General features: G+C 37.0%; 2 protein-coding genes across 2 annotated transcripts in view; one reads left to right on the plus strand and one right to left on the minus strand.

Annotated features, from left to right (window-relative positions):
- The first annotated feature begins 223 nt into the window (after positions 1-223).
- On the plus strand, positions 224-18,123 carry dmap1 (DNA methyltransferase 1 associated protein 1). The gene is made up of 11 exons (XM_041270572.1): positions 224-367; positions 1,113-1,217; positions 3,146-3,237; positions 3,906-4,101; positions 4,420-4,578; positions 5,101-5,268; positions 6,471-6,656; positions 8,070-8,141; positions 9,945-10,017; positions 14,576-14,859; positions 16,555-18,123. The coding sequence occupies exons 2-11, from the start codon at positions 1,119-1,121 to the stop codon at positions 16,612-16,614; spliced, it is 1,389 nt and encodes a 462-aa protein (XP_041126506.1). The 5' UTR covers positions 224-367; positions 1,113-1,118; the 3' UTR covers positions 16,615-18,123.
- A 4,859-nt stretch (positions 18,124-22,982) lies between these two features.
- Positions 22,983-25,887, minus strand: part of LOC121327087 (ERI1 exoribonuclease 3-like) — a 58,124-nt gene continuing 55,219 nt past the window's right edge. The window contains exon 6 of the mRNA XM_041270874.1: positions 22,983-23,032. Coding sequence (XP_041126808.1) covers positions 22,983-23,032 — 50 coding nt within the window. The remainder of the gene's footprint in view (positions 23,033-25,887) is intronic.

The following is a 25,887-nucleotide window of genomic DNA, read 5'->3' on the forward strand; positions in this document are numbered from 1 at the left end:
ATGACACATACTGTATTAGAAACAGTATCCTTCACAACAGAAATTTCCAGTTACAAAATGGACCGTAATCTGCAGTATTGTTAAAATAAACGGAATGGCATAATGAAGAACACGCTGAATTAAAGTAAACGATTAAGAACTACATTTCCCAGAGTTAACCTGTGTGCTGTTCTGAAGTTACTGAGGGTTTGAAGTAGGCGAGGTCAATTAGCAACTACGACTCCCAGAATTCCTATCGGTATAGTCCTTGCCTCATTTATTTTTGGGAGGACTGTATCATATGAGAGCGGTATTTGGAAAAAAATCATGATTATATTTATACTTTTTAATTAATTAAAAAAGTGGGACCCGAGGACAGGCGTGAGAAGTAAGTGTAGTGTCTGACAGATATATTTTTAAACATTTGAAATGTTAATTTTTTTAAGTCCGCGCACCGTTCTGAGGCCTGTGCATTTTAGACTCCTGAAGTGTTTACATTGAATTACAGTACCCAATTAGTTAACTGTATTAAGTTGCAACTGTTTTCTGTAATATATCATTAGATTAGTTTTCATTTTTAGTTAACGTGTTAAGTAAAATATTTACTTTGCTCCACATGGAAAGCATGATATCAAACTGAGTGAGAGACGTTTTTATTATTATTTTTTTTTTACCGTTGCAAGACATACTTCCTATATTTTGGTATTGTCTCATTATAAGCGTGATGACGTATCATTAACTTTGTTTTAATTTCAAGCTACTGTTGTCAGTGGTTTAATTTTGCTTTTTTTAAAAATATGTTGAAAAACAAAGTATTCGCAATTTATATAAACCGCAGCACACACTAACTCCTGCAATTATGTTTTTTTACAACTGTAATAACATTACATTCAACATAGTGGAAAGTGATGTACATCCTTTGTAGTTCGGGTGTTCCACACAACGTCAGATTTGTGTTCTGAAGTGAACATGTGCGATATAATTTGTTCAAGTTACAATAACTGCTGTTGGTGGAACCGCCTCCCGTTCACCGAATTTAAATATAGAACATTATCAGTCCTGCATTGTACTGAAAGAATAATGCTTTTCTATTCAAACGACTAAACGCAGATCTTAATGTTCCTTTTTTACAGGTGAAAATGACGACAGGGGCAGATGTTCGAGATATCCTGGAGCTGGGGGGTGGGGAAGTGGATGCTGGACCAATCAGTAAAAAAGACATTATCAACTCGGATAAGGTCAGACATTCCCTCTACAAGCTAGAATGTGTCATCTAAAACAAAACAAAAAACAAACAAAAAGTACTGTGACTGTACAGGACCAACACTTTGCCAGATCTTTGGGGATTAACATGATAATTATATTAAGACACGATTGTTTAACATCACATGCTGTATTAAAATAATATAAAAAAGGGTTGGAACATTTCTATTGTTTCTTATTCTTGTTGAAAACAATAAAAAGGCTGCTCTGTCTAAATTAAATTAGATTGCAAGCATGTTTTGTTGTGTGGTTAAAATTGTAAGTTTAAAAATGTTTTGTTTGGTTTTACAAAATTGTGGAGGTGGGTGCAGTAAATGAAATGCTTGTCAACACAGCTTTAGGATGTCCATTATAGATTAATACTGTAGTTTTTTTACAATCCTGTTGCCAGCAAATATAGAATTGGCCTCATTATAAATAACTACTTTTCTGCCTCTCGGGCTGAAATTTCTCCTCTGGGCGGACGTACAAGCTTTATCTTCTCCTAGCGGCAGGCACTGTGTGGGCAACAGGGCTTGAAACTGGTAAGAGCTAAAAGGAAAGCCGCTTAGTAAATATCTGTGAGACTCACATTTGACATTTGGGAGCGAATCATTGTCATTTGTGTCTCACAATGGCACCAGTCATTTACACAGACTCCCTTTAGAGAAGGAAAAAAAGTTTATAAATGTATACAGACAGCTTATCAGTCTGCACATTATCAGCTTGCATTCACTGCTATTTTTATTGAGGGGTCTCAATTGCTGTCAGAATTCTGGGTACTGCTACTCAAATATGTAGGAACTTAACAGCTGTAACAAAATAAAGCCAGGCAGCTGGGGCGTAAAGGGAATTACGACTACTTATGTATGTATGTATGCACATTTTTATTTAACTTAATTGAACATCCTTGGGGCCAGGGTAACTTTTCTGGAGCCACTTGAATTAAAGTTTAGTGTTCTGCTAAATATATATTTGGTATAATAAAATGGAAAGTATAAAGGGAACAATGATGTTGCCTCTCATGTGTTCCTACCGGTGCAGATAGGCCCCCATAAAAGCACAGTTTGGAACATTTAGGACCACTTGACAACCAATTTACTTTTGGAAGGGTGGGATTTTATAAATGCAATAACACACTCCGGGGTGGTCAAGTATGGTCCAAAACTGGCAGGCCTGGGCTGTTTAACAGAACAATACCTGTAAGCGTGTAGATATTGGACCATATTTGATGTCTATGATATACTGTACATACAGACACAAGTAATCCAAGTAAACATAAACAGAAACAACCTGGTGATCTTGATACAAATACTATCTAACAAACTTTCACCAATGATAAACCTGCTTTAGATTCTGAGCTGCATCCTCAATGGCCACTTGGTGTCACTCTTGTTCCACACCTGTTTTTAAAAGCAACTGTTCAGAAAACAAATTATCCAGACCCTCTAATGAAGGTTTTCCGTATAACTACCATTTAATTAATGTTTTAATTAAAAATATATATGATTTTCTTTCTGCACAATAATCACATTATGATGCTGACGTTACTATTAGATTCCTTCCGCCTCAGGAGATGGTAGTGTTTGGAGAGCTTTTGAAATTCTTTTTCTGCCAGTCATTGAAGCACTTGTTGTCGGATGGTATGCCTGTTGTTTGTGACATCTTGGCTGTTAATTCCCAAGCTGTGACCCTTTACTTTTATTTTTAAAAGAAAAGTAAAAAAATAATGAACCTTTAACTGCACATCCTTTGTTTAAAACACAGTCACGTAGTCAGAGTTATGCTATTTTAAAAGGTTAGAGCTATATAATGATGATGAGATTGTTTTCTTGAACAATGGCTGATCAAGTCTTTGAAGTATTCTTTAATTTAAATCACTGTCATACGTGGTTTTGTGTTGTTTTTCTATTCTGCTCATTAGAAAAAGTCCAAGAAATCTGCAGAAACTTTGACATTTAAAAGACCAGAGGGGATGCACAGAGAGGTCTACGCACTGCTCTACTCTGACAAAAAGTATGTTTTCTTTAAAATAAACTAGAAAGCCCAACATTTTCGTTTTACTTCTAAATACATATTGTTTTTCTGGTAAGTATTACACAGTGATAGTTTGTAATCTGTTAGTTTGGTGAATTTATGTGGTTGTCTTTTGGACGAACAAGTTGTAATCAATCCCAGACAAAGGTTTAAAAAAAGAGAAACAAAATTATCAGAAATATTTCAAAAAGGAAAAAAATGTAATAAAACAAAAACGTCATGTTATAAATATACCCCAAGTGCGGCTATGTTTATCAACTAGGCAGTGTATGTTTAACTGCTGAGTGCCGTAGACACCAATAAGTAATCAGAGAGTGCCCCATTTTACTGGGGAAACCACAGGGAAAATGCTGACACCAAAAAGTTGAGCTTTTTTTTTTTTTTTCAGAAACAGATGCATTATGCAATCCTGCATCTTGGAACAATGTGACTAGCTTTGTGCACATTTCCGAGGATTCTTTTAGAGATTCAAAATTCTTTTAGTTGGCTCTATTTACAACATGAGCAGTAAAATTTGACACTGTGTTGCCAAGCCTCACTTAAACCTCACATAGGGATTATAAATAATTAAATGACTAGTTATTTATTGATTTAAACTCCCACAATTAGAATATATTCTTTTTTATTTATTTATGTTCTCATTTCAGAGATGCCCCCCCATTACTGCCCAGTGACACGACTCAGGGTTATCGGACAGTCAAAGCCAAGCTGGGCTGTAAGAAGGTGCGCCCCTGGAAATGGATGCCTTTCACAAACCCGGCCAGGAGGGACGGAGCCATATTTTACCACTGGAGGCGCATAGCAGAGGAAGGCAAGGATTATCCCTTTGCCAGGTTTAATAAGGTAATTTGAATGGGCGCTGCAGTACAGTTGCATATTGTCCTATTTTCGACTGGAATGGTCTGTTTATGGTAATTCCAATATTTGCCCTTCATGCAGAGTTTTTAGTTAATTTCAAGACTCTGTAACTAGTGCATCCCTTTGTATGATTTTGCTGATTGCCAATATTTTGTTGTTGCTTTCTTGCTGGACATGCAACTATGTCAATGTATGTAGTTTAACAGGTTATGTAAGCTAAAGCAGTATTAAATAATACGTTGTTCAGCATTTTCCTTCTTGTCTTCACATGTTAATAATAATATTATTTGTTATTATTTTTAGACAGTGCAGGTGCCTGTGTACTCTGAGCAGGAGTATCAGATGTACCTTCCTGATGAAGGATGGACTAAAGCTGAAACAGATCACCTCTTTGACCTCTGCAAGCGCTTTGATCTGCGGTTCATTGTCATCCATGACCGCTATGACCACCAGCAGTTCAGGGTGAGCAGAGGGGAAGAGATGAGATGAGTGACTGCATCATTACCAACGTGCTGTAGTTACCAGGATATGTGTCAGGAGCAGTATCAAAACAGCCCCCCCCCCCCCCAAAAAAAAAGAAAATAGCTATTTTCTTATTTTTAAAATTTTGCACTGCTTACTAAAACATGCTAGGAAAAAGGAGGCTAGTCTAAAAAGCTATTGCTGCTAGCAGTGATATCAGCGGTCAGTGGAGGTAATGTCACTGTTGCTCTTACTCTGAATAGCAATAGCCTAGCTATTATTACTGTCACATTTTGTGTGTCTGTAAAGAGCACAGTTAGTTGTGGTCAAAATACTGGTGTGTGTTGCATTAATCTGTTTCAGTAGATAAGTTTTCACATAATTAGTACAAACTGTATACTTCTACCTGTGCAATAATTAGGTAATGCCTATAAAAAGTCTGCTTAGTTTGCTGCCAGAAACTACTATTTGAAAGAAGTTATTAATCACAGATGCTTTTTTTGTTGTTGCTCAATCATTTAGAAACGCTCAGTTGAAGACCTGAAGGAACGCTACTACAATATCTGTGCCAAACTCACCAAGATCCGTGCTTCTTCTGGAACTGACCCCAAAATCTATGTGTTTGACTCTGGCCATGAGAGGCGGAGGAAAGATCAGCTGGAAAGACTGTACAACCGAACACCTGAACAGGTACTGTAAGTAATGACTTAACGCTAGTCAAAAGACTGTTCACATGTATTAAAGAAAATAAATATCCTGTCTTCTGTTGCTTTTGCCCTCAGACCACCAGATGGCACCTTTTCCTTATAATTTCCAACACCTGCAATATTAAACCTACTAGTTTTACCTCTGCTCAGCTCAATCCCCAGCCTGGGTGTAGGACTTGTAATGAAAATGACAGGAGCTATGAGATCATAGTCCCACTGGCTTGGAAAGGGGTCATCTTTCTCTATGGCAGGGGAGAGAGTAAACCATAACTGAAACCATACATTTTGCGATCATGTTCGCTCTTGTTTCTGGACTCTTGAAGAGAGCTACAAGTCAACCACTAACCTATTTTCCTTTTTAGATTTTCTACATCAGTTAAACTCTAGAACGAGAGAGAGATTCAAATTAAACCAATGCTAGTTGTTGGCAGGGATTTTGGGTGAGCCAGGAGCAGTCTAGTTCTCTAGAAGGATTATTTTCAGTCAATAGCAGAGAAATCTGGCAAAAATGCTTCATTTGTTTCAGACAATTTCACAATAAAACAAACAATTAAGACATTGTAAAAGACTTAAAGTTCCTTTAGTGGATTAATGCCAACCTACAAAACATTCCAAAATCCGTGGTCATTTATTTATTGATTTTGATTTGTTTGGCTTTGTTCAGTAATTGACTTAAAACCTGTACGTTTTAATATCCAGTGTTGACACTTATTCAACTTCGTGAAATTACTTTTGGATTGAGATCTTTTAATGTGGCAGAAGAGAGGGTGAGGTGACAAAGGGGCGTATTCTCCAGTATTTCAGATTTGTCCTGAAGGGAAACATCAGTAAATTATTTATGTGGTTAAGCAGGGAGAATCTGCTGAATAATAATAATAATAATAATAATAATAATAATAATAATAATCATCTTAGGTGTTAACTGATTTGACTTGACACCAAAGGTTTACACTAAAAAATGTATTCTGTTTTTGACATGTAAAGTGCTGTTTAACATGTCGTCTTCATCAGGTATTCCAGTATATGCTCTTTTTATTTTATTGTTTTATTTTTTGTCCTCTGCATTACTGTAATGCTGCTAGCTGTTCGTCACATTTATTCTAGTGTGTCTTTGCTGTTCGTATGGCCTGACCATGGTGTTGTACTGTAATACTTCAAGCTGCTGTTCCATGCCCTGTTCTGCAGGTAACAGAAGAGGAGTACCTGATACAGGAGTTGCGGAAGATTGAAACCAGGAAGAAGGAGAGGGAGAAGAAAGCTCAGGATCTGCAGAAACTCATCACAGCCGCTGACACCACCACTGAGATGCGTCGGGCAGAACGCAAAGCAACTAAGAAGAAACTACCACAAAAACGAGAAACTGAAAAACCGGTGAGTCCTTGCCATCCTACAATGGTGATTGTAATATTCTTGCTGTGGTGGAGCATATAAACAGAAGCTACCAGCTCTGTATATATTTAGTTAGGGTTGTATTCCTCTCCCACTGTTTGACTGTACAAACCCCACTCAAAAGTGACATCTGCTGGTCAATAAATAAGCTGGAGCTGCTACCGTACCCTGACATTATGTTGACCCATTAATTTACAAAAATCATAATAAAAAAAAAGTATTGCATATTATTGCACCTGAAAAGAGAATGTGCATTTGCCAAAGAGATTATCCGGCATAGTAACATTACAGTTTTTGTTTTTGTTATGATGAAAAGCATTGAGCCAAATTTTATAATAGGTTATTTTATATATATATATATATATATATATATATATCTATATATATATATATATATATATATATATATATATATATATATATATATATATATATAATAAGCACACACTGTGTGAAATGTACATGTGAATAATATAGCAATACCAAAGATGTCTTGGTGTACACAAAATTGTTTAGCGATTATGTCTTTTGAACACAGTTTGATTTTCTATAACATTAAAAGATTCTCAACTTCTTCACTAAAGAGTGGCTAGGATATGACCCTCGTGTTCTTTCCCCACCTCAAAGAAAAGAAAAAACCCTCTGCATGAGAACAGAGTCTCTTAAGAAGCCAGCGTGTTCAAAGAGCCACCCTGTATAAATATCTTCAAATAAATATATCCATCCCAGCTGAGGCGTCACATCTGGCAAACAGTGGGATCCTCACAAGTTCTACAAATTAGCAGGACTGTACAATGTACAAAACAAACACAACATGTCACAGCTACAGCAGTGTGATATTTGTATACCCACACCATTTTTGATTAAGTGTTTAATCTTGTTGGGAGCCATGGCGCTGTAGCTTTGCATCAGCAGTGGTGTTATGAAAGAGAGCCCTTCTAATGAGGGTGCTATATGGTAGGGTACCTGTCAGTTAAAGGTTTTGTGAAACATTCCCGCTACGATGCATGCGGCAGGATTGAGGAGATTGCTTTTGATACAAGAGGCTTCTGAGCTCCTTTTTATTTTTAAGCTCCGATTGCTTTCCTGATGATAATGCAGGCACTTGTATTGAAGACTCGAGTTTCTTCATGAAGTCTGATTTAACACTTTGCTTCTAAATGACAAGTGACAACCATACATCATTATATATATATTTTACAAAGTTTATCACTGACCGTTATTGCATACTCAAAGGAGCAGCCACTGTTTGTAGTTAATCAGAAGCCTGTATCAGCAATCTAAAACACTGTTTTTGGGTAGCTTCCAAGAACAGAGATGTCACCACTGATTGAAATGAAACCTTGCATTGTGCTGTTTGTGTTGTAACTTCCTCTGCCCTCTCTCCCCTTACAGTCTGTTCCTGAGACCGCAGGCATCAAATTCCCAGACTTCAAATCAGCAGGTGTCACTTTGCGAAGCCAAAGGGTAGGGGTGACTTTAGTTTTCTTGAATTTCTTATTTTTTTATAGGTTTCAACATTGTTATGTTGTAGCAAATTCTTGAACTGTTTTAAAATAGATTTTCTAAGAATGTTTTAACTAATAGACAGCAGTTGACGTTACCACTATTCTGTAGTTCAGTTTGTTACTTATTAATTTAGAGTCATACACAAGCAAGGTACGGTGGTTGAGTGCATTTAGAGTCATGTCTGAATTTCACTGCAGCTGAATTTCAGATAGTGTCTTCAAATTCTTCAAGTAATCTCTTTATTAATGAATTCATTGAACAAAATGCCTTTCTTTATTTCCAACATCCTTGGTTATTTTTATTTGCAGGGTTGGGGGGCCTGTGGTGGTGGTTATCCCTGAAGTGGTCTATACACTGCTCGTTACCTCTTAAAAAAATAAAATAAAATAAAATAAAAATCAAAAAACATAAAAGGAAAAAGACAGGTGAATTGGTTGATTACATTCTAATGATTACACATCCGGTGAGGTTTAAAATGATCTGGCCTTTGCTTTGAAAACAAAAGAAAATCAGGAAATAATTGCTAGATGCTTAAAAAGCTGGAGTGTGTTTTACTTTGCTCTCATTAGTAAAATGTTATGATTTATGCAGCTGCCGCGAGACTAATATCTTTAAAATTTAGCCAAGGAAGCCGATTTATCTTTAAGACTGATGAGAGGAGATTGCTCTCTATGCAAAACGCATTAAAGCTAAATGAGGAGTCTATTACTCAAATATGGCTGATAATCCGTTAGCTAGACTCCACTAACTAAACAGATTTAGATGTGTCACTATAGTGACAACCTCATCTCTGAAGTGCATTACATAGGAATTAACTTTGATAAGTGTGTTTTATTTCTACGTTTTTCCTAACATTCTTCTAATTTTAAAACCAGCTCTTTCATAGAATGAATTTGCATTTGCTTTCAATTCAGCTTTTGTTACCCTGTGCCTGTTTTACTCACATGCTTGCATGTCTGTCTTGGTCATTATTGTGTGCTTGTTGTTGTTTGTGTTCATCTTCTCTGGCAAAGACATTAATTCAGATATGCTGGTATTTGTTTCAACTCTTTCTCTATAAATTGTGTTTTTCCTTTAAGATAAAAATAAAGCTAATGACATTTTTTTAATTTATTTTTTATTTGTAAAATATGAAAGTGATGTCAATTGAAAACTGGTTGGCACATTTAAATTCATATCAGCTTTATTTAGCTCTAAAGAAAAATAAGGCAGGACATGGAACAATAAATGACTTATTTTTGTATTTGTTATAATGTTTTATTTATAACATGTGCAACAAATGTCTGGTTTATTTGCCTACACAGTCAAATAATTATATTGGAGGACTTCTATATTTACAGCAAAAATATATTTAGTAGCACTACAATATTTTGGCACTTTCCATTAAAACAGTAAAAAACAGGTAGAGGTAGTTTTGACGGTTTAGGTATGAAACTGCTGTCAGAGTGGTCGGCTAGAAAAAGACTGTACATTGCAAGCTGATAATTTGATGTATTTCTTTCGGCTGAATGAAGGAGCAGCAGCAGCACTTTATGGTATGGTAGTTGTCTGCTTTCCAACACCAGAACCCAGCTATAGATATTCTGCTTAAATAGAGTAAGTAATGCAATAGTAACTTAAAACTGAGAGATACTTGAAATATCACTTTTGTGTCCATATCCACTACATGAGTAAATATCTAGGGTAAATGTGTGTACACTGTTTGTTAATCTAGCTATATAGCTATATAATGATTTATTTTTTTGCTCTTGTGTGATGTAGATGAAACTGCCAAGCTCTGTGGGACAGAAGAAGATTAAAGCCATTGAGCAGATTCTAACAGAACAGGGAGTCGGTGAGTATAGACAGCAAGAGAGAAAAAGAGAGGAGTGTAAGAGACTGAGGCACAGACAGACACTTTCGCTTTGTTGTAGACATTTTTGAACCTTTTCTGCTTGACTGTCCCTGTGTGCTGTAGAACACAGTGAGATATCACTCGGGCGTGTTACAAAGAACGAGTCCTGGCTTTGATTAATCACCAATGATGTCATCCCGTGTCTGAGAGACAATGTTCCTCCTTTTTGTTGTTTAATTGAAAGCGGTTACAGCGGGAGCGGGAGGGGGGGGACGCAGACGCAGACCCTAAAATAACATAACTGCATAATTTTTAAACCGATTTTTACTCTCATTTTAATTTGAAAAATGAGTTGTTTTTATCTTTGGTTATTACCTTACTGTGGCAGTGAAGGCTGACTTAATTCACTAACAGTGTCATTTCAGTAAGACACTATACCCAAGTCATTATTTTTGGGAAATAAAAATAGTAAGGTAGTGGTAGATTATCTTGACTAATAGTTTTTTTTTTTTTTTGTTAAATAATCATAGACTAAATTGAAAGTAATATACTTTTTTCTGTGAAGTAAGATTTGATTTTGATTTTAAATAAGTACCTAAATAATTAGCTGCAGCGCACCTTTCCTGGCTGTATATTAAAAAGAAACCCTGTTGTCATTGAGGGGGGGCTGCTGCTGTATTCGTTCTGAAGTACAGGATGTGAAGATTAAATTTTTTTGCCGTTCGAAGTGGCATCTTAACATTTTGAATTGTTCTGTGTGATTTGTATTCTCTAGATTTGCCTGCTACATTGTCCTTCCTAAAGTCATACAAGTATTCAAACAGTCAAAGTATTATTAGTTAAAATATTGCCAATGTCTGTACAATACTGATACCAGTAAAATTTATATTAACATTTACTATTGAATATTTAAAAAATAAACTAGACTTGCTAATTCTGACATATGAATTGCTATACACTGTTTAGTTTCAGAGATTGCCCATATGTTAATATGTTTTGTGCTCCACCTTTCCTTTTTCTGGTGCCCTGCCCTTATTTATTTAATTTTGTTTCTCCACACATTGTCCTTTTTTTCCCTGGGCCCTGCCTCTTTACATTGAAACTGAACTACGTCACACCTGACCTATAGCAAATAATTGTACACCTGCAAAGAACATATTAATTTGAATGATAACAATGTTTGTGCTGTTTGGACTGGATTTGCCGACCTTTTCCAATGTCCTCGATAAGGCCCAAGGATAGAGAAATACAATGTAAATAAAAAATATCCCTCCATATTGCCCCATATTTTCTTTAGTATTTATTTGATTTATAATAAACAACAGGGTAAGCATGACACTAACATGTTTGCTTTCACCAGCGTGTGCTATATTTAGGTTTTGTTACTTTTTTATATTAATCGGAAAAGCTCATTAAACATCGAATTTCCAAAAAAATGAGATTTCGACTGAAATAAATTTATATAGGATAAATGTCGGTAAAACCACTCGCTATATTTTATTTTTTAACAATTTGGAAATCATCTACAGTTGGTTTAGTTTTTGTATATACTGTCTGTCCCGTCTCAGCTTCACTCTGAATGGCTAGGGGTTGCTGTCAGTCATCTCAGTGATCTGTTAGTATAGTTTCACTGTCACTGTCATTCACCCAGTTCTGACAGATCTCGTTGACTGAAGCAGCGCCAAAACGCTCTCATTTGTTTAAATGACTGTCAATCATCAAGACCTGTACCGACTGTGCACTTTCATTTGCCAGCTCAAGCGCCTGTCATTCAAAGTGCCTACTTCTGAAATTAGCGGGTTAACGTGTAGGTAGGCTAGGTATATGGTGACAGTTACTAGTTTAATTTGAAAATAGGCCGCAAGAGGAAAACACTTAGAGTATTGGGCACAATCCCCTGACCGACGTCTCCGCGGTAGGACGATGCGGGCCTGTCTGCCTTTCCTTCCACTGACTTCAACTATCTAATGTTTTGTTCTGTGCATATTATTTTTACTTGTAAATTTATGCTATAAAAGTGTGTAATACAGTTTTATATGCTGCATTTTCTACTGTTTATTTGAGACCATTTTTTATTTTGTGTAGGATCTTTATAAGGTATAGCTCTGCTGTGACCAAATGTTATTTCAGTTAATGTTGGTAACCATGGTTTTGTTGCATGTTAAATATGATAAAGGGGCTTCGCTAAATGAGACGTTTCTCACTTATTATTTATTTATTTATTTTTAAAGCATAAAGGTCGATTTCACCCATTCTCTGCTTGAATTGAAAAATAGAACTAAAAAAAATAAAAAACTGATAAATTCTTTCTAAAACAAACGTCAAATATTAATCGTCGCTTTGGCAAAAAAAAAAAAAAAAAAAAAAGTAGCAAGCCTAGCTATATTGTTGCTAGTCAGGGCAACAACATCATCTACAATAGGTGTTGAAAACTCTCTGTGAGCCTGCAGTGAATGTCAGAGAGTGAATTAACTGGATCTACACAGAGAAAAGCTGCAAAAATATGTGACCCCTGCTATGCAGATCTTATTTTCAAGAACCACCATTGCTAATTAATGGACTAAAACTAATTTCTGGATTGAATTAAACATGAATTCATAAATTAAACACTGGTGTTCCATCAAGGTAAAGTATATAAACAGAGAGCAAAATACTTCAAATGTTATGACCGAGGCTGCTCTTCAGAGGTGATACATTACATACCACACTTCACTTAACCCCAGCCGCCAAGTCATTTGCTACCTGTACTGTTGCCAGTGGGTTTCTCCTGTGTAGTGTACACTAAGCACGATTGCTTCAGCAGACAAAAGGTAATTTGCACTAATGAAGCCCCATTCCTTCCATTACACTAAATCATCTCATTCTGGCGTTGGTTGCTGCCAGTGCACATTTCTAAGTGATAAGAGGAATAGCATTTAAATAATAGAAACATGAAGTAAAACTACTGTAATTTATAATATATGAACTATCTGTAAATTATTTTGACAAAAACATATATGGTCTAAAAAAATTGTTTATTACAGACTGATCTCCGTGTTGATCCAATTTAATCAATCCAGAAGTTATTCTTTACTGTTTTGTTTGCTTATCGGTTTCCATGGTTGCTGAATCATTTACCCTCCAGCCTAAAACCCAATTTTTTAAATCTTAAAAGCTGTAATTTCTTTATTTGCGGCTGCTGATAAAATATACAGTTTTTTACAATATGAAAATCCCTCTTGCTCTTATGTGTTGATTGCTTTATTTTATCACACATAATGTAATTACCATTATGTGCTGAATGTTAAACTGTTAGCTAGATAAGTACCCAGTTTCTAAATTTGCTGGTTCTTTACAGTTTACTGCTGTTGGTTCTTTGCAGTCTACCCTAAAGGGAGTACATTGCTGTAAGGTGCTTGTGGACAGAGCAGGGGTATTAACCTCTAGTTCCCTGCTGCGCATTTTCTTAAAGAATATTCACTTGTTAAACCCCTTTGAGCCCTTTGGAAATGACCACCATTACTCAGGAAAGGCTGATTACTACCCTGTAAAAGAAAAAAAATAATAATAAAAAAAAAATGCTTTAATATTCACCCCCTCCTCTGTTTCATTGCCTGCAAGCCAGGTTTTTTTCTTCTAGTCCCCGTGTCAAATTAATTAACACCAGAATGGTAAAGCCTTGTATAAAAAAAAAAAAAAAAAAAAAAAAAAAAAAGAGGGGGGATAAAGGAATAAGGGTGAAGGCTTTGTTTCTACATTATTTTATTTCAATACAACGCAAAGTTCATCAGCACAACAGGACCCCTCGGGGATCTTGTGCATGTACAACATCAATTAAATCCAATACAAATGCAAAACTGACTCGTGGAGAGGCAGAGAACAAGCTTCGGTGAAAGGGGCTATCATTATTGCAAAACACATTTGTGTCAAGAGGCTTAGGCTTTGATTTTTCACTCCAAGATGGAGATCTTTAATGGTCACTGTTCTCTGCAGGGTAGGGTTTTTCTCCAAGTGGGGAATCTTCAGCAGGTTATTTCTTTTAAACGGCTGTTGTAATTATTTTAGGAAACTATTCCACAGGTTTATTGGAGACGTCTCTTGGTGGCTTTTAATTGTCTGTTGTTTGTGTTCATATATCTTGTACCATCTCTTGCATATACACCATCCACTCGACATATCGCAGGTGTCGGGGTCCAATACAAATCCGATAATTGTTCTGTATATTTTAGTTTGTGATATGCAGTACAACATATAAACAAACAGTAATTCTAAGTGAAATTATCAATGTGTAGTGCAGCTAAGGCATGCGCAATTAGACTGTAAAAATGGGGAGCCAACTCCAGGACCGCCATATATCCGAATCCACAGTATAGCAAAGGGTGATATAACGAGGTGGGTGTAATTAATATATAAAATACATTTTTTCTTTAAAATCTCTGATCAGCCAATAAATGTTGATGAAAATCTTTTTATAAAATATATATGTGTGTGTGTTTATATATATATATAGAGGATGTTTGCAGGTAGCTATTTATTTTTTTCTGATTTTGCCTGATTCTTTCCCTCTGTCCCCCTGTAGATCTGAACCCGATGCCAACAGAGGAGATTGTGCAGATGTTCAACGAGCTGCGCAGCGACCTGGTGCTGGTTTACGAGCTGAAGCAGGCCCACGGCAACTGCGAGTACGAGCAACAGATGCTGAGGCACCGCTACGATGCGCTGGTCAAGGCGGGCGGGGCCAGCACAGCCACAGGGGATAGCCTTGGGGCTGATGGACAGCTCGGGGTGGGGCCTGATGACATCAAGGGGGAGGGGAAAGATCAAATAATCGATGTGGTGGGGGCGCCGCTGACGCCAAATTCGGTGAGTGTGTAAAAATACATCCTAATACCTGCTTTAGAAGGCAGGAACCCTATTGCTGAATATGTATTACAAATATATATAGATCAGACATAATTAGGCACAATACACTAGAAAAGTATTGATGTCACTTCATTCTTATAGACCTGTTGTAAAGTATTGTATGATTTGATTGTGTTGTTTTTTAGTGTTGAATGAAAATTAAACTTAACTATTAAAGACTTCAATAGTGCTAAATTTAGAAACTAAAATAAACTTCAACGATAAATGTTTCTTTCTCATTTTCTATTTTATTGAAAGTCAAGCTTGGAAACAAACCTGTCAGTCATGTTGAAAGTTAATGGTGAATAGTGTCTGACAGCCAATGTGTAGAATGGCCTATGGTGATGTAACACTTTATTGTTTTATTGGAAGTTTGCAATGGTTATCAATTGTGTAACCAACTCATCTGTATCGGTTTTAAAAACCATCCTGAAATTCAGACTAAACACTTCTTGAAATCTCATTATTTTATTGAGATCATTTTCAAATTTGTACTGGATTAGTATGAGTGGGTTTAGAGAAACTGTACATCTGTAGTAACAGTGAATGAAGTTGGTGGTAAGGTACTTAAACAAAATCAAAATGATTTCCTTGCAAGTGCAATCTGGAGGACAAAATGGATTATGCTTTCACTCAGCTTTTCATAACAAACCCGTTTATGTGTTGGTCATAAATTTGCTTTCATTTTATACTAACTATAAAAAAAGGGGTCATTATATATACATTTTATTTACTTCCGTGGCAATATTTTAGACTTGTATTGCAGTATGAGATGATTTTATTAAAGTGTTGTTTTTTTTAAGACGGTATATTCAGAACTTGCTCATTTTTAGAGGGGCACAGTGTACTGGGAGTGTTCTGTCTCCATGCCATACAGGCTGGGTATTGCAGCTTGAAGTTCTTTGTATCTGTAGCTGAAAGACCAAATCAAGAGACCCTATCCCACTTTCCAATAGCCTACATTTGCTTCCAAAGAAGTCAAATGCCAGTAGGTTTGAGATACCTCTAATACATCCCTTTTGCAAAATGAACAACCTGCTGTTCCTGGCTTCACAGCCAGGCTCAGTGACATCCAAGGACTAAAAGCCAAGTCTTTGCACGGGTGACATATGTGAATGAAACATAATAAAGGTAATTTACTGCAAGGCAAATTCCATAGCTAAAGGGTTCCTATGTTAAATACCGCACTGACCTTTACAGGCTGATTATACAAAGACGACACAATTAGATTAGTCCAGAGAGAGAAAGGTCAAGCGCATTCACAGTTGTGGCCATTTTACTCTACCGGGAAAGATTGTTTATAAACGCATCCTAAATTCCCCCTTGGGTGAGTGAAGGGAACGAGTTAGCTTTTCTGTCCGATACTGCTTCTTTGTACCAGATGTGACTCCAAAAGGGCAAGATGTGGGAGCATGTTTAAGTGTTTATTGTGCATTGTGTGTGTGTAAAAATATATATACAGTATATGTATTATTATTATTGAGTGAAAAACATCTGGATAATCAATTTTGCTAAAATGGTACTGTATAATTTAATAACAGATCAGTGGGCAATTAATTAGTAGTATTCTTTTTTTATGTATAAATAGTTTTTTGAAATCAGGGAAATCAATAAGAAAAGATAAATAAACTAAATCTATTCTTTTTTTTTTCTCAGCGGAAAAGAAGAGAATCAGCTTCCAGTTCCTCCTCCACAAAGAAAGCCAAGAAACTGTGATTCAGATTTTTATTTGGGGAGGAGCAGGAGGATCCAGGGGCAGGTTGTGGCTGAAGCATTGAAACCCGTGACCCCCAGCCTTCTTGCAGCTGTGTCGGGGCATCCCATCCACAAAGAGGGCAAGGTGAGGAACACAGTGATACGCCGCTGGGGAGCCAGCTGCTGCACCACCCGTCTGCCTGCTTCCAGCCTGAGAGGAGGAGCCGACTAGGACTCGTGACTGTACAGAAACGGACACTGTCTGCACTTCCTAAATCGATCAAACCAGGAGAGCAGTGGCCAAGAGACTTAGAAGCCAGATGTGCACTGACTGACACAGCTGTCTATTCTTTTTCCATTCACACAAGGTTCTGGATGAACTGTAGCCATAATGGAAGCCTATAACAACATCCTTTTTTTCTTTTTTAAAATGGCAAATAGGGTAAATAACTAAATGGTCAAGTTTGCAGGTGATACAGATATTTGTAGCTATTTATTTGGGCACACCTTCTATTACAGCATTCCGCATACCCTCCTGGAGCAGCTACGGGTTTACCGTACTCTGCTGGTTCTAGATTTAGGATAGTATTTTTATGATGTACATTATTCAACCATAAACTAGTTCACAACTATTGTTGAGCCCAGGATGTGACTCTCAGTCTGCAAGTGCATGGTTTATGTAGGATTCAGTCTGTTCCCTTATGTCCAGACAAAACTACCTCCTGTTAAATAATCTACACATTTACTTGTTTTTTTTTGCACCCCTTCCCCTCCTTGCATATTAACATGTCCATTCTTTATCCAGCTCTGTTGTTGGAGGAACTGTCATGTGAATGGATTTTTAATCTGCTGTTAATGTGTGTGTGTGTGTGTGTGTGTGTCTATATATATATATATATATATATATATTATGTATATATCTCTCAAATCTCTAAATAAATAAATGTGTGTGGCTGTATGTTGTTTTTATTTAAAATTACTGGAATTTGAATCAACATTATCTTTCTTACTGGAGTTTTTTTTGAGTTAGTAAATATAGGTTTATACATGAGAGGGCACTAAGAACTTGCGGAATCTGTTTAATTCAAGATACTGTTTTTCCAGAGACAGGAAATAACTAACTGGAATGGCTTTTGTACATAATGTCCCAACAAACATATTGCTTCCCTATGTTCAGAGAGTAGATTGTGACCAATCTGGAATTTGCTATACTCAATGACAAAAGCCTGGTGTACACTTTAGTTCGTTCTGTAAGTCTGTAGAACAATACATTTATAGAAGGCAAAAGAAAATATTGTATATTACGTGTGTTGAACTCTTATGGTTTCCTGTACAGTAGCCTTGTGTGAAGTCTGATCTTCAGTGGTGTGCTGAAAATAGTTTGGCACCCTAGAGGAGGTATGTGCTATGCAGAAATACAATTCAGCCTTAATGTTTACTTTTGTACCTCAGTGATTTTTTTGTGTGTGTACATTTCCCTTCAAAAAAAATAAAAAAGAGAATGATGTACTAGCAAGTACAGAAAACTAAAATGTGCTGATTAATTGGGTGTTACCTGGGTTTATCTCCTTACTATCTGCCACTTGGGGTTAAAAAGACGAGGGAGAGCTGGTGGGGGCAGCGCACAGTTTGTCATGTCCCAGTGGTGCCGATGCTCTCACTGTCAGTGTTTTTACTGCCTGCAGCTATTAAGACCCTGACATGGTTAATGCTGATTGTGCCGTGCACTGTGAGGGGGCTGACACTAACGGCTCGGTGAGTGACGGAGATGATGTTAATGAGCTCTGTGAATTACTTCGTTTGGGGCCCTTGTTTACGGCACAGCAGCGTGTGGAGCTGCACTAAACCCACCCCGTGATAAAACATCCAGGGGACATTATCGTTAACACCAGTGCGAGGCAAGAACTGCCGCACATTGATTTGAAAGCGTGAGGAATTGTTAGCTTGGTAACTTGAGGAGGACTACGGTACATGAGAGCTTACAAATCAAGACTGTTTTTCTGTAGGTCTTTTTGTTACTGGTTTCTTACTGGTTAGACTTCATACTAAAGCAGTTTTAGCCATAATATTAGATGCCCCTGGGTTCTGGTTTGACTAGTCAGCTAGAAGTAAAGCTTGGAATGGCCAAAATTTGCTATGCAATGGCAGTCTTTATTCGCAATGGTATATAGAAGTTTTCATTTCCAGATGGTAGTTTAATTCCAGCACTTGTTACTAGTCGCCATTTATTTTCATCTGCTAACTGTGGAGTCTATTGTGAAGTGAGTTCTGTTGAATGTCAGCCCTGTCCCCGAAGCATGCCAATAATTCGATGGTGCCTGGAGACTGGACATGGAGTATCCTAAGTGTTCTGTATGTGTAGAAATGAGACTGTATTTCAAGGGATGCAAGCTAAAGTTTTTAAATTGGGTAGATATTCTCCTAAAAAAAAAAAAGAGACTAAATACTGTTTTGAATAACGTGAGCTACTATATCTTCTAGGCTACATAAGGTATGAGACTATAGCAATGAATGATGGCACCTGCTCTGGTAGGGGACAAAACATCTTGCTGGACTCCTGTCATTGTGCTTCATTAAAATGCAAGGCAGGTTTTTTTCCCATCTGCATTCTTTCTGGCCATTGTGAAGTGACCAGACTCTTGAAAATTTCTAATTGCAAGTCAATTATGTCATTGAGCTCATTTTGATATTCATTTCTATGCAAATGGGCACTGCAAAAAGGAAAAAAAAATGAACCATTATAAATGGAAATGATTTTTATCATTCTTAATCAGTTATATACGACATAAGGCCTGACTTTGACTAAGAATTTTGCAATTTCTGGTTATACTGATACCCAATCATAGTACAGTATAAAATCATTGATGCAATAGATTTTATACCGTTATTTTGATAACATAATCTGTAGTTTGTATTTGTTGAAAGGGAATTCAATTTCTGATTGTAATATACATAATACTAGTTAGTCATGAGCACCTTTCACTTTACAATAGGGAAATGAAATAATAATCTGCAATGTCACTGATTTTCAAAATTTTCAGTGATTCAGATGAAAAAGTACCATTGTTGAGTTAATCATTTTAGTGTGTATTCCATTTTAAATAGGCCACAACAAATCTGGCATGAAGTAATACTCCCCATTTGAATATTATGTATAAAGCCAATTAAATATTATTTGAATGAAAAAAAACAAAACACACACATTTGGGTGCAAGAAGCCAGGAGAGAGGATGGTTTGTACTGCTGCCTTGTGGCAGAGTTGCACAGGTACAGCACACCACTTGTTTACAGTAGGACAGGTACTTGTTTTGAAGTTTTTTTTTTTTTAAGAAACTTTAGTATACCGGAGATTCTGCAACCCAGAAATGCATATGTAATAACAAACAGGTATCGGTATTGTAGTAACAGTTTAAAATTGAACAGGATAGCAGTAAGACCTATTCCAAGATACACCCTTATTAAGGCAACAGTAAAACCTGGAATGGGTCAAACTGCTATGCATCAGTATATGTGGTAATATAATAATATGAATGAAAAAGTTATGCGTACCTACCTTCAACTTAGTTCAAGGAATACATTTAAAATGGCAATTATATCCACAAAGTACTTCTTATGTCCTTGATTAATTTAAAAAAAAAAAAAAAAAAAATGGTGACCTGTCAGGAAAACATGTAAAACTTTCTCTAGCATATATTTTAACATTGAGGAAATGCTTTTGAGTATGTATTTAGTTTACGATCCACAGGTTGGTATGTAAGAGGCAGTGCATAGGTCATTCAAGTATTCAAGGCCAGGATTTCAACAATGCAGAGCACAGCTGTTCGTTCTGCTGTTCCAAGCCATTGTTCCTGGTTGGTTTTTTGTGCTGCTATGGAGGCAGTTCCAAGGGAGGCTTTGATGCCAGAGCCGCCTCCTTTCCTACAGGCTGTTGGAAAGCCTGATAAACTGTGGCCAAAACAAGCTGTGAAACGACATGCGTTAGCAGGCCCCCGTGCCCTGTCTGGACCTGAAGATCACTCCTTCAACACACTAGCTCAGGTTTCCACCCGGCTGTCTCCTGAAGGCCTCCAAGACAAAGCAAGGTCCTTCTCTGTTGTCTCACCTTTGACCCAACCCCCTTCGTGTCACAGTGGTCAGTTAAATTCACAATCATCAAAAATTTATAATTTATTTCAAGAAGTATCTGGTATACAGTACAATGAATTACTAACATACTGAAAATGAAGCATATGATAAACACATTATTTCTACTAAAATATGTCATTTTCTCCACCTAATGAAATAAGGTTTAAGCACAGCACAATACTGAACTGAACCAAGTCTGCATCGTGTACATACCTTTTACTCACGCGGCAGTGGTCCAAAAGGGGTCCTACAGCTCAGATGACCGAAAAAAAATAGGCTTAAATGATGTGGCTTGCATGCAAACTCATACCAATCACTGCTTCATCTTATTAAAGTCTAAACAGAGATGTACCCCATTTACAGACTATGAAAATAAATGGCTCATTCAATCCTGTATAATTCTTAAACCAATCTCTTTTTAAAAAATAAATAAAATAAATATAGCATCTGAAAAAATGTGTTAAACAAAAAACAGATTTTCCTCTTGGAGCAGTCTCTGGGATAGGGCAGCAATTGCCATCTCTAAGTAAGATTTAGTAGCATTTGGCTGCTTGAGCCATCAATAAAATAACCACTTCTTAAAAAAACCTGTTAAATAAAGGCAAATTATTTATTTTTCCTTAAATATTTTATACCAATTGCATTTCTTTCTATTCCATGTTATTTCTCATAAAAGGACAGTCAGGCCAATTTGTGCTGAAAACGCTCAAGCTCCCCCCTCAGTCGTCATCCCCTGAAGAAGATTTAAAACAAAAAGGCAGCAAGACTAAGAGCGAGAAGGATATAGATAGCAAAGCTTGTTTTTCTACCATCAGGTCCTTAATGATTATCAAGCTCCATTTTATTAGCGCACAGCAGAGAGGTGCTAAAGGAGCCAGGTTTTAAATTAGCTGCCAGCGCCAGCATCAATAACGGAGAAAATCCACTGACATTGTGAAGTCTGCCACCCGTCAGCAGTTAATGAATGGATGAAGTTAAGACAATTTTTAGTAAATTCATTACTGTATTGGACTTGACAGGGCAGATTAATAATTGGTTTGTCAGACTTTTTTTTTCCCCCCAAAATGATTAATATACCTATTGATTAGGGGTCTGGAAGTGTTGAGATAAATATTGAGTAAAATGCATACACAAGCAAGAGGACACTAAAATCAAACGGGCACTTCTGAAGCTACCAGCGGTCGCTGACACACCCGTCATGCAGACAGACTGCCCGGGTGCCACAATTAAGGAGTCTGTCACTAAGTTTGTAATTAAGATTTTCTGCTTCCTTTCTCTCTACTTGTTTGTCATGTGTGTTTACCTGAAAATAAAGAATGATGGGATTACCACTTTACCTCTCAACAGTCTTTAGAATAAATCCATTTATTTACATGCATGCACTTCAAATAGAACTATTTTCAAATAGCACACATTGCCACCAGGTGGCTAATATTGTACGTGTACAAAGGCGCTGAAACTCAAATTGGACTTTTATGAACATCTCTAGCTCTGGGGCTTCAAGTCCACTGTACCCACTGCTCTTTATTTCTTAATAGGTTTGCTTATTCTTCTGTCTTTGAGGCTACAACCTTGTCTTCATATCACTGATAAACTTTCCTGTACAGCGCAATGAAAACACTCGCACAGCAGAACAAAGAGCTGCAAGGCCCTACATGACAGCAGCATTCACAGTCAGTCAAGTGCAACCATTCCTTTCTACTGCATTTCCAATAGCAGGGCTTAATAACCATCTCTGTTTTGGGTTTGATGTGTTGTGCCCTGTCACTGTAGAAGACTGTCAAGGAAGTCAAGTAGCAAGTAAAAAGCGTGATGCTGGTTTTGTAGACTTAAGTTGATACTGTCTTAAGTTCTGTCTTCCCCTTGAGCCAGGGAGAAAAGTGTGGGTCGCCACAATCGAGACTTTAACAAATATAAGACATGGCTCCTACTTTCAAGTCCTCCTCATTCTCAATCTTGGTACGACTGAGTGGGGTATCACTTTTAAAACATAACTACTGTACCTTCAACGTGTGATGGCTTCACACAAAAGCTGATAGTTCAGTAAAAAAAAGTTAAAAGAATTTAAAAAAAAGACGTTACTTTAGTTTAACCTGAATTTGACTTATTTTTCATCCCACTTCGACAGGAAAAATAAAACTCACCCTAAAAATTGAAACACTTTTTGTGTGAATCATTCTACAATAATTGCAAATGGACTCATCTTCTCCGTCCGGATTCCTTTAGGTCTCAATCCTGGGTGAAGTCTGCTTGAAATCATAGCCTCAGAGTCGGGCCATCTCCTTCATGATGTTGGCGACGTTCCTGCAATCATCTGTTGAGAAAAAAAGAGAGCGACTTTAGTCACGAACATGATTGTTCTATTTTTACTTTTTAAAGGTTTGTTTAAATCATTTCTTCATGATGGTGACACTGAATCACTGTGATATTAACATACAACTTTATTTCAGGTCACACCCTTTCTCCCTCGGTTAAGGAAGTGGAGCAGAGGGTGACTGTTAGTGTTCCAGCAGCATGTTTCAGAAACATTATTGAAACCTTTAACTACATAATGATTAGGAAAGTGGTTAATACTTCTATAAACACTGGAAGTAGGCATGAAAGTAATCAACCCCACAATAAGTGTTTCAATTGCTGTAGCATGCTGTGGCTCTAAAATTAAAGAAAGAAGACAGAAAATAGGCCTTTGTAAGAAAAGAGACAATGCAGCCTTTAAAAGCTCTGCTCTGTAAAAATAAAGCTGAACACAGGTAAAATTGATTCCCGGTGTCTATATTTCATGTTGAAAATTGGCTCGTAAATCCAGTGTTTTTGATCTATGAGGGCCGTTGTCTTAAGAAAAAACCATAGTAAATGTGTAATTTCTCCCTTGACGGAACACAGACGAAAGGTGATCCTTCTTATTCCTCTCTCACTTTCTCTCTCTCTCTCTCTCTCTCTCTCTCTCTCTCTCTCTCTCTCTCTCTCTCTCTCTCTCTCTCTCTCTCTCTCTCTCTCTCTCTCTCTCTCTCTCTCTCTCTCTCTCTCTCCTCGTCTGTTCTGCGGACAGCTTCGTTCTTGTCGGATTACTACCCCACCCCCCTCTTTCTTTTCATGCTCCTTGATGTCTCCATTTCATTACGGCACACCCATTTATCAACCTGTTACCATAAGGGTGACTTTTCCCATATGCAGTTTTTTGGGGTGGACTCTTTGTACCATACTTTTAGGGTTTTCATTTTAGAAGTGAGAGGAGGGGGAGGGGGAAGAGAGGGGGGCTGCATGCAGGCAGGGTAAAAAATAAAAAAAATCACTGCTTAGGTATTAATAAAAAAAAAAAAAAAAAGAAAGTCAAAATAAATGGGCCGGCTAGGGGAGCATTGCATTGCTACTGATGTGTAAATGATAAAGATGCCCCAACATCTATCTGCAGCTACTGTATAAAGAAAAAAAGGGGAAAAAATGGGAGAGTGTTTTATAATCAAGAGGTGGCGATAATAATGTGAAATTAGTTCTCTCTATCAAAGGCAAGGAAGGGAGGCCTTTTAATCATGGTTTAAAGGGTGTGAATGCTGTTTATCATAATTGAACTGTATCCGGGCTAATTGTAGCCATATTTCACTGTCCGGGAGACGCCCGGCGAGGGATGCGGGTTGCTGGAGCGACGGCTTGATTGAACGGAGATAAAGTTAAGACAGAGGATGTCTCTGCTGGGAGGTAGAAGGAGACAGGTACTAAGTGATACAGAGGGGCTTTTCGATCTCTCTGCTAAATAGTATGGATTCCTCCTTAGTTCAATCTCAGCTGGGTGTAGCTGGAGACATGCTTGCTGCATGCGCTGTGGAACTCTCTCTTTCACTCTTCCCTCAGATGGCATTTCATTCTGAGCCCTGGCACTGAAATGTCCAGTTGTCCATTCCTAATCTGACCGCTCTTTGGTGGTAACTCTACATTAATTCCAGTGAAACAGCTGCATTCAGAAGTTAATTTCTTTAAAAGCTACCTACCTCACACATGTACTGTATATCCTATACATAATATATTTTAAACAGATATTAAGATGTTTTTCCTATCATATGCCATAGCCATATAAAAGTGTGGTCATTATTGAAAATGTTACTTACATTTCCAGTGGCTACTTGTATTACAAACAACCTGAAATCAGTGATAAGGCCTGAGAAACTAGTATGTCTCCTATTTATCCCATGGGTGTTCCACATTTACATTTCACTTTTATTTCCTAAAGGTCAAGCTTGCATTTATGCACATACAACTGAAGGGTTTCCTGCTTAAATCTGTCAATTTATATTGTAATCAAAGGTGTTGAGCTGTTGTCCCCATGACTGCTCTATTACAGTAGGTAGCCTCCATTATCTAAATTGGGCAGTTACAGTAGAAAGTGGGTTTCATATTACTATATTATTTTCTTTTAATTGAAGAAACAGAACGGTCTTCTTAACCGCATATACTTAATGTTTATGAGCAGCTTCACTTGAAAATAAACACATTTTTATTCACATTTCCTACTGCAAGGCTGACTCGTGTCTTTGACATGCTTTTCTTTGCAGGAGCCGACCATCAATTTAAGGGAAATAATTTAGCTTTGGAACCTTGATATGTGTAAGATTTATTAATAAACATTATGCAATGTATTAATCATTAATAAAGCACGAATAATGTGAACTAGCAACTGTTATAAATTATTGATCGTATGCCATTAATAGTTATAAAAAGCAAATATCTTATTGAGCCAGAATTAAACTATAAAATGATACCTAAAGTAAGCAATTATTATTGTCAGTTATTCAATTTAATTATATTAACAAAGCTAAAGCTGTCCTCATCGACATCCATGTGCACAAAAAGAAACACAACAAATATCTACCTAAGAAAAAAGAAAACTAAATCTATTAATGGTTTGCTATAATTTCTAGTTAGGTGTACTTAATTTTAATCTGATCTTCTACATTACAATCTTTGCATTTGTTTTGTCTCTGTCCTGGGCGGTTCAGGACAGTAATTTGGTTCTGGGTAGGGTTCTATTGAGTCCACAGCTCCTATTCCAATTAAAAAGCAACAAGGCTACCCTGGTCCTCTGCAGGCAGAATGAATCACTGGAGTGCTGGTCCTCTGTAGCAGCTCTGCTATAATAACTTAATGAAGAAGAATAGTGCACCGGGGCTCATTTCC

Source organism: Polyodon spathula, chromosome 14 (genome assembly GCF_017654505.1).
Source record: "Polyodon spathula isolate WHYD16114869_AA chromosome 14, ASM1765450v1, whole genome shotgun sequence".
In the NCBI taxonomy this organism is placed as follows: domain Eukaryota; kingdom Metazoa; phylum Chordata; class Actinopteri; order Acipenseriformes; family Polyodontidae; genus Polyodon; species Polyodon spathula.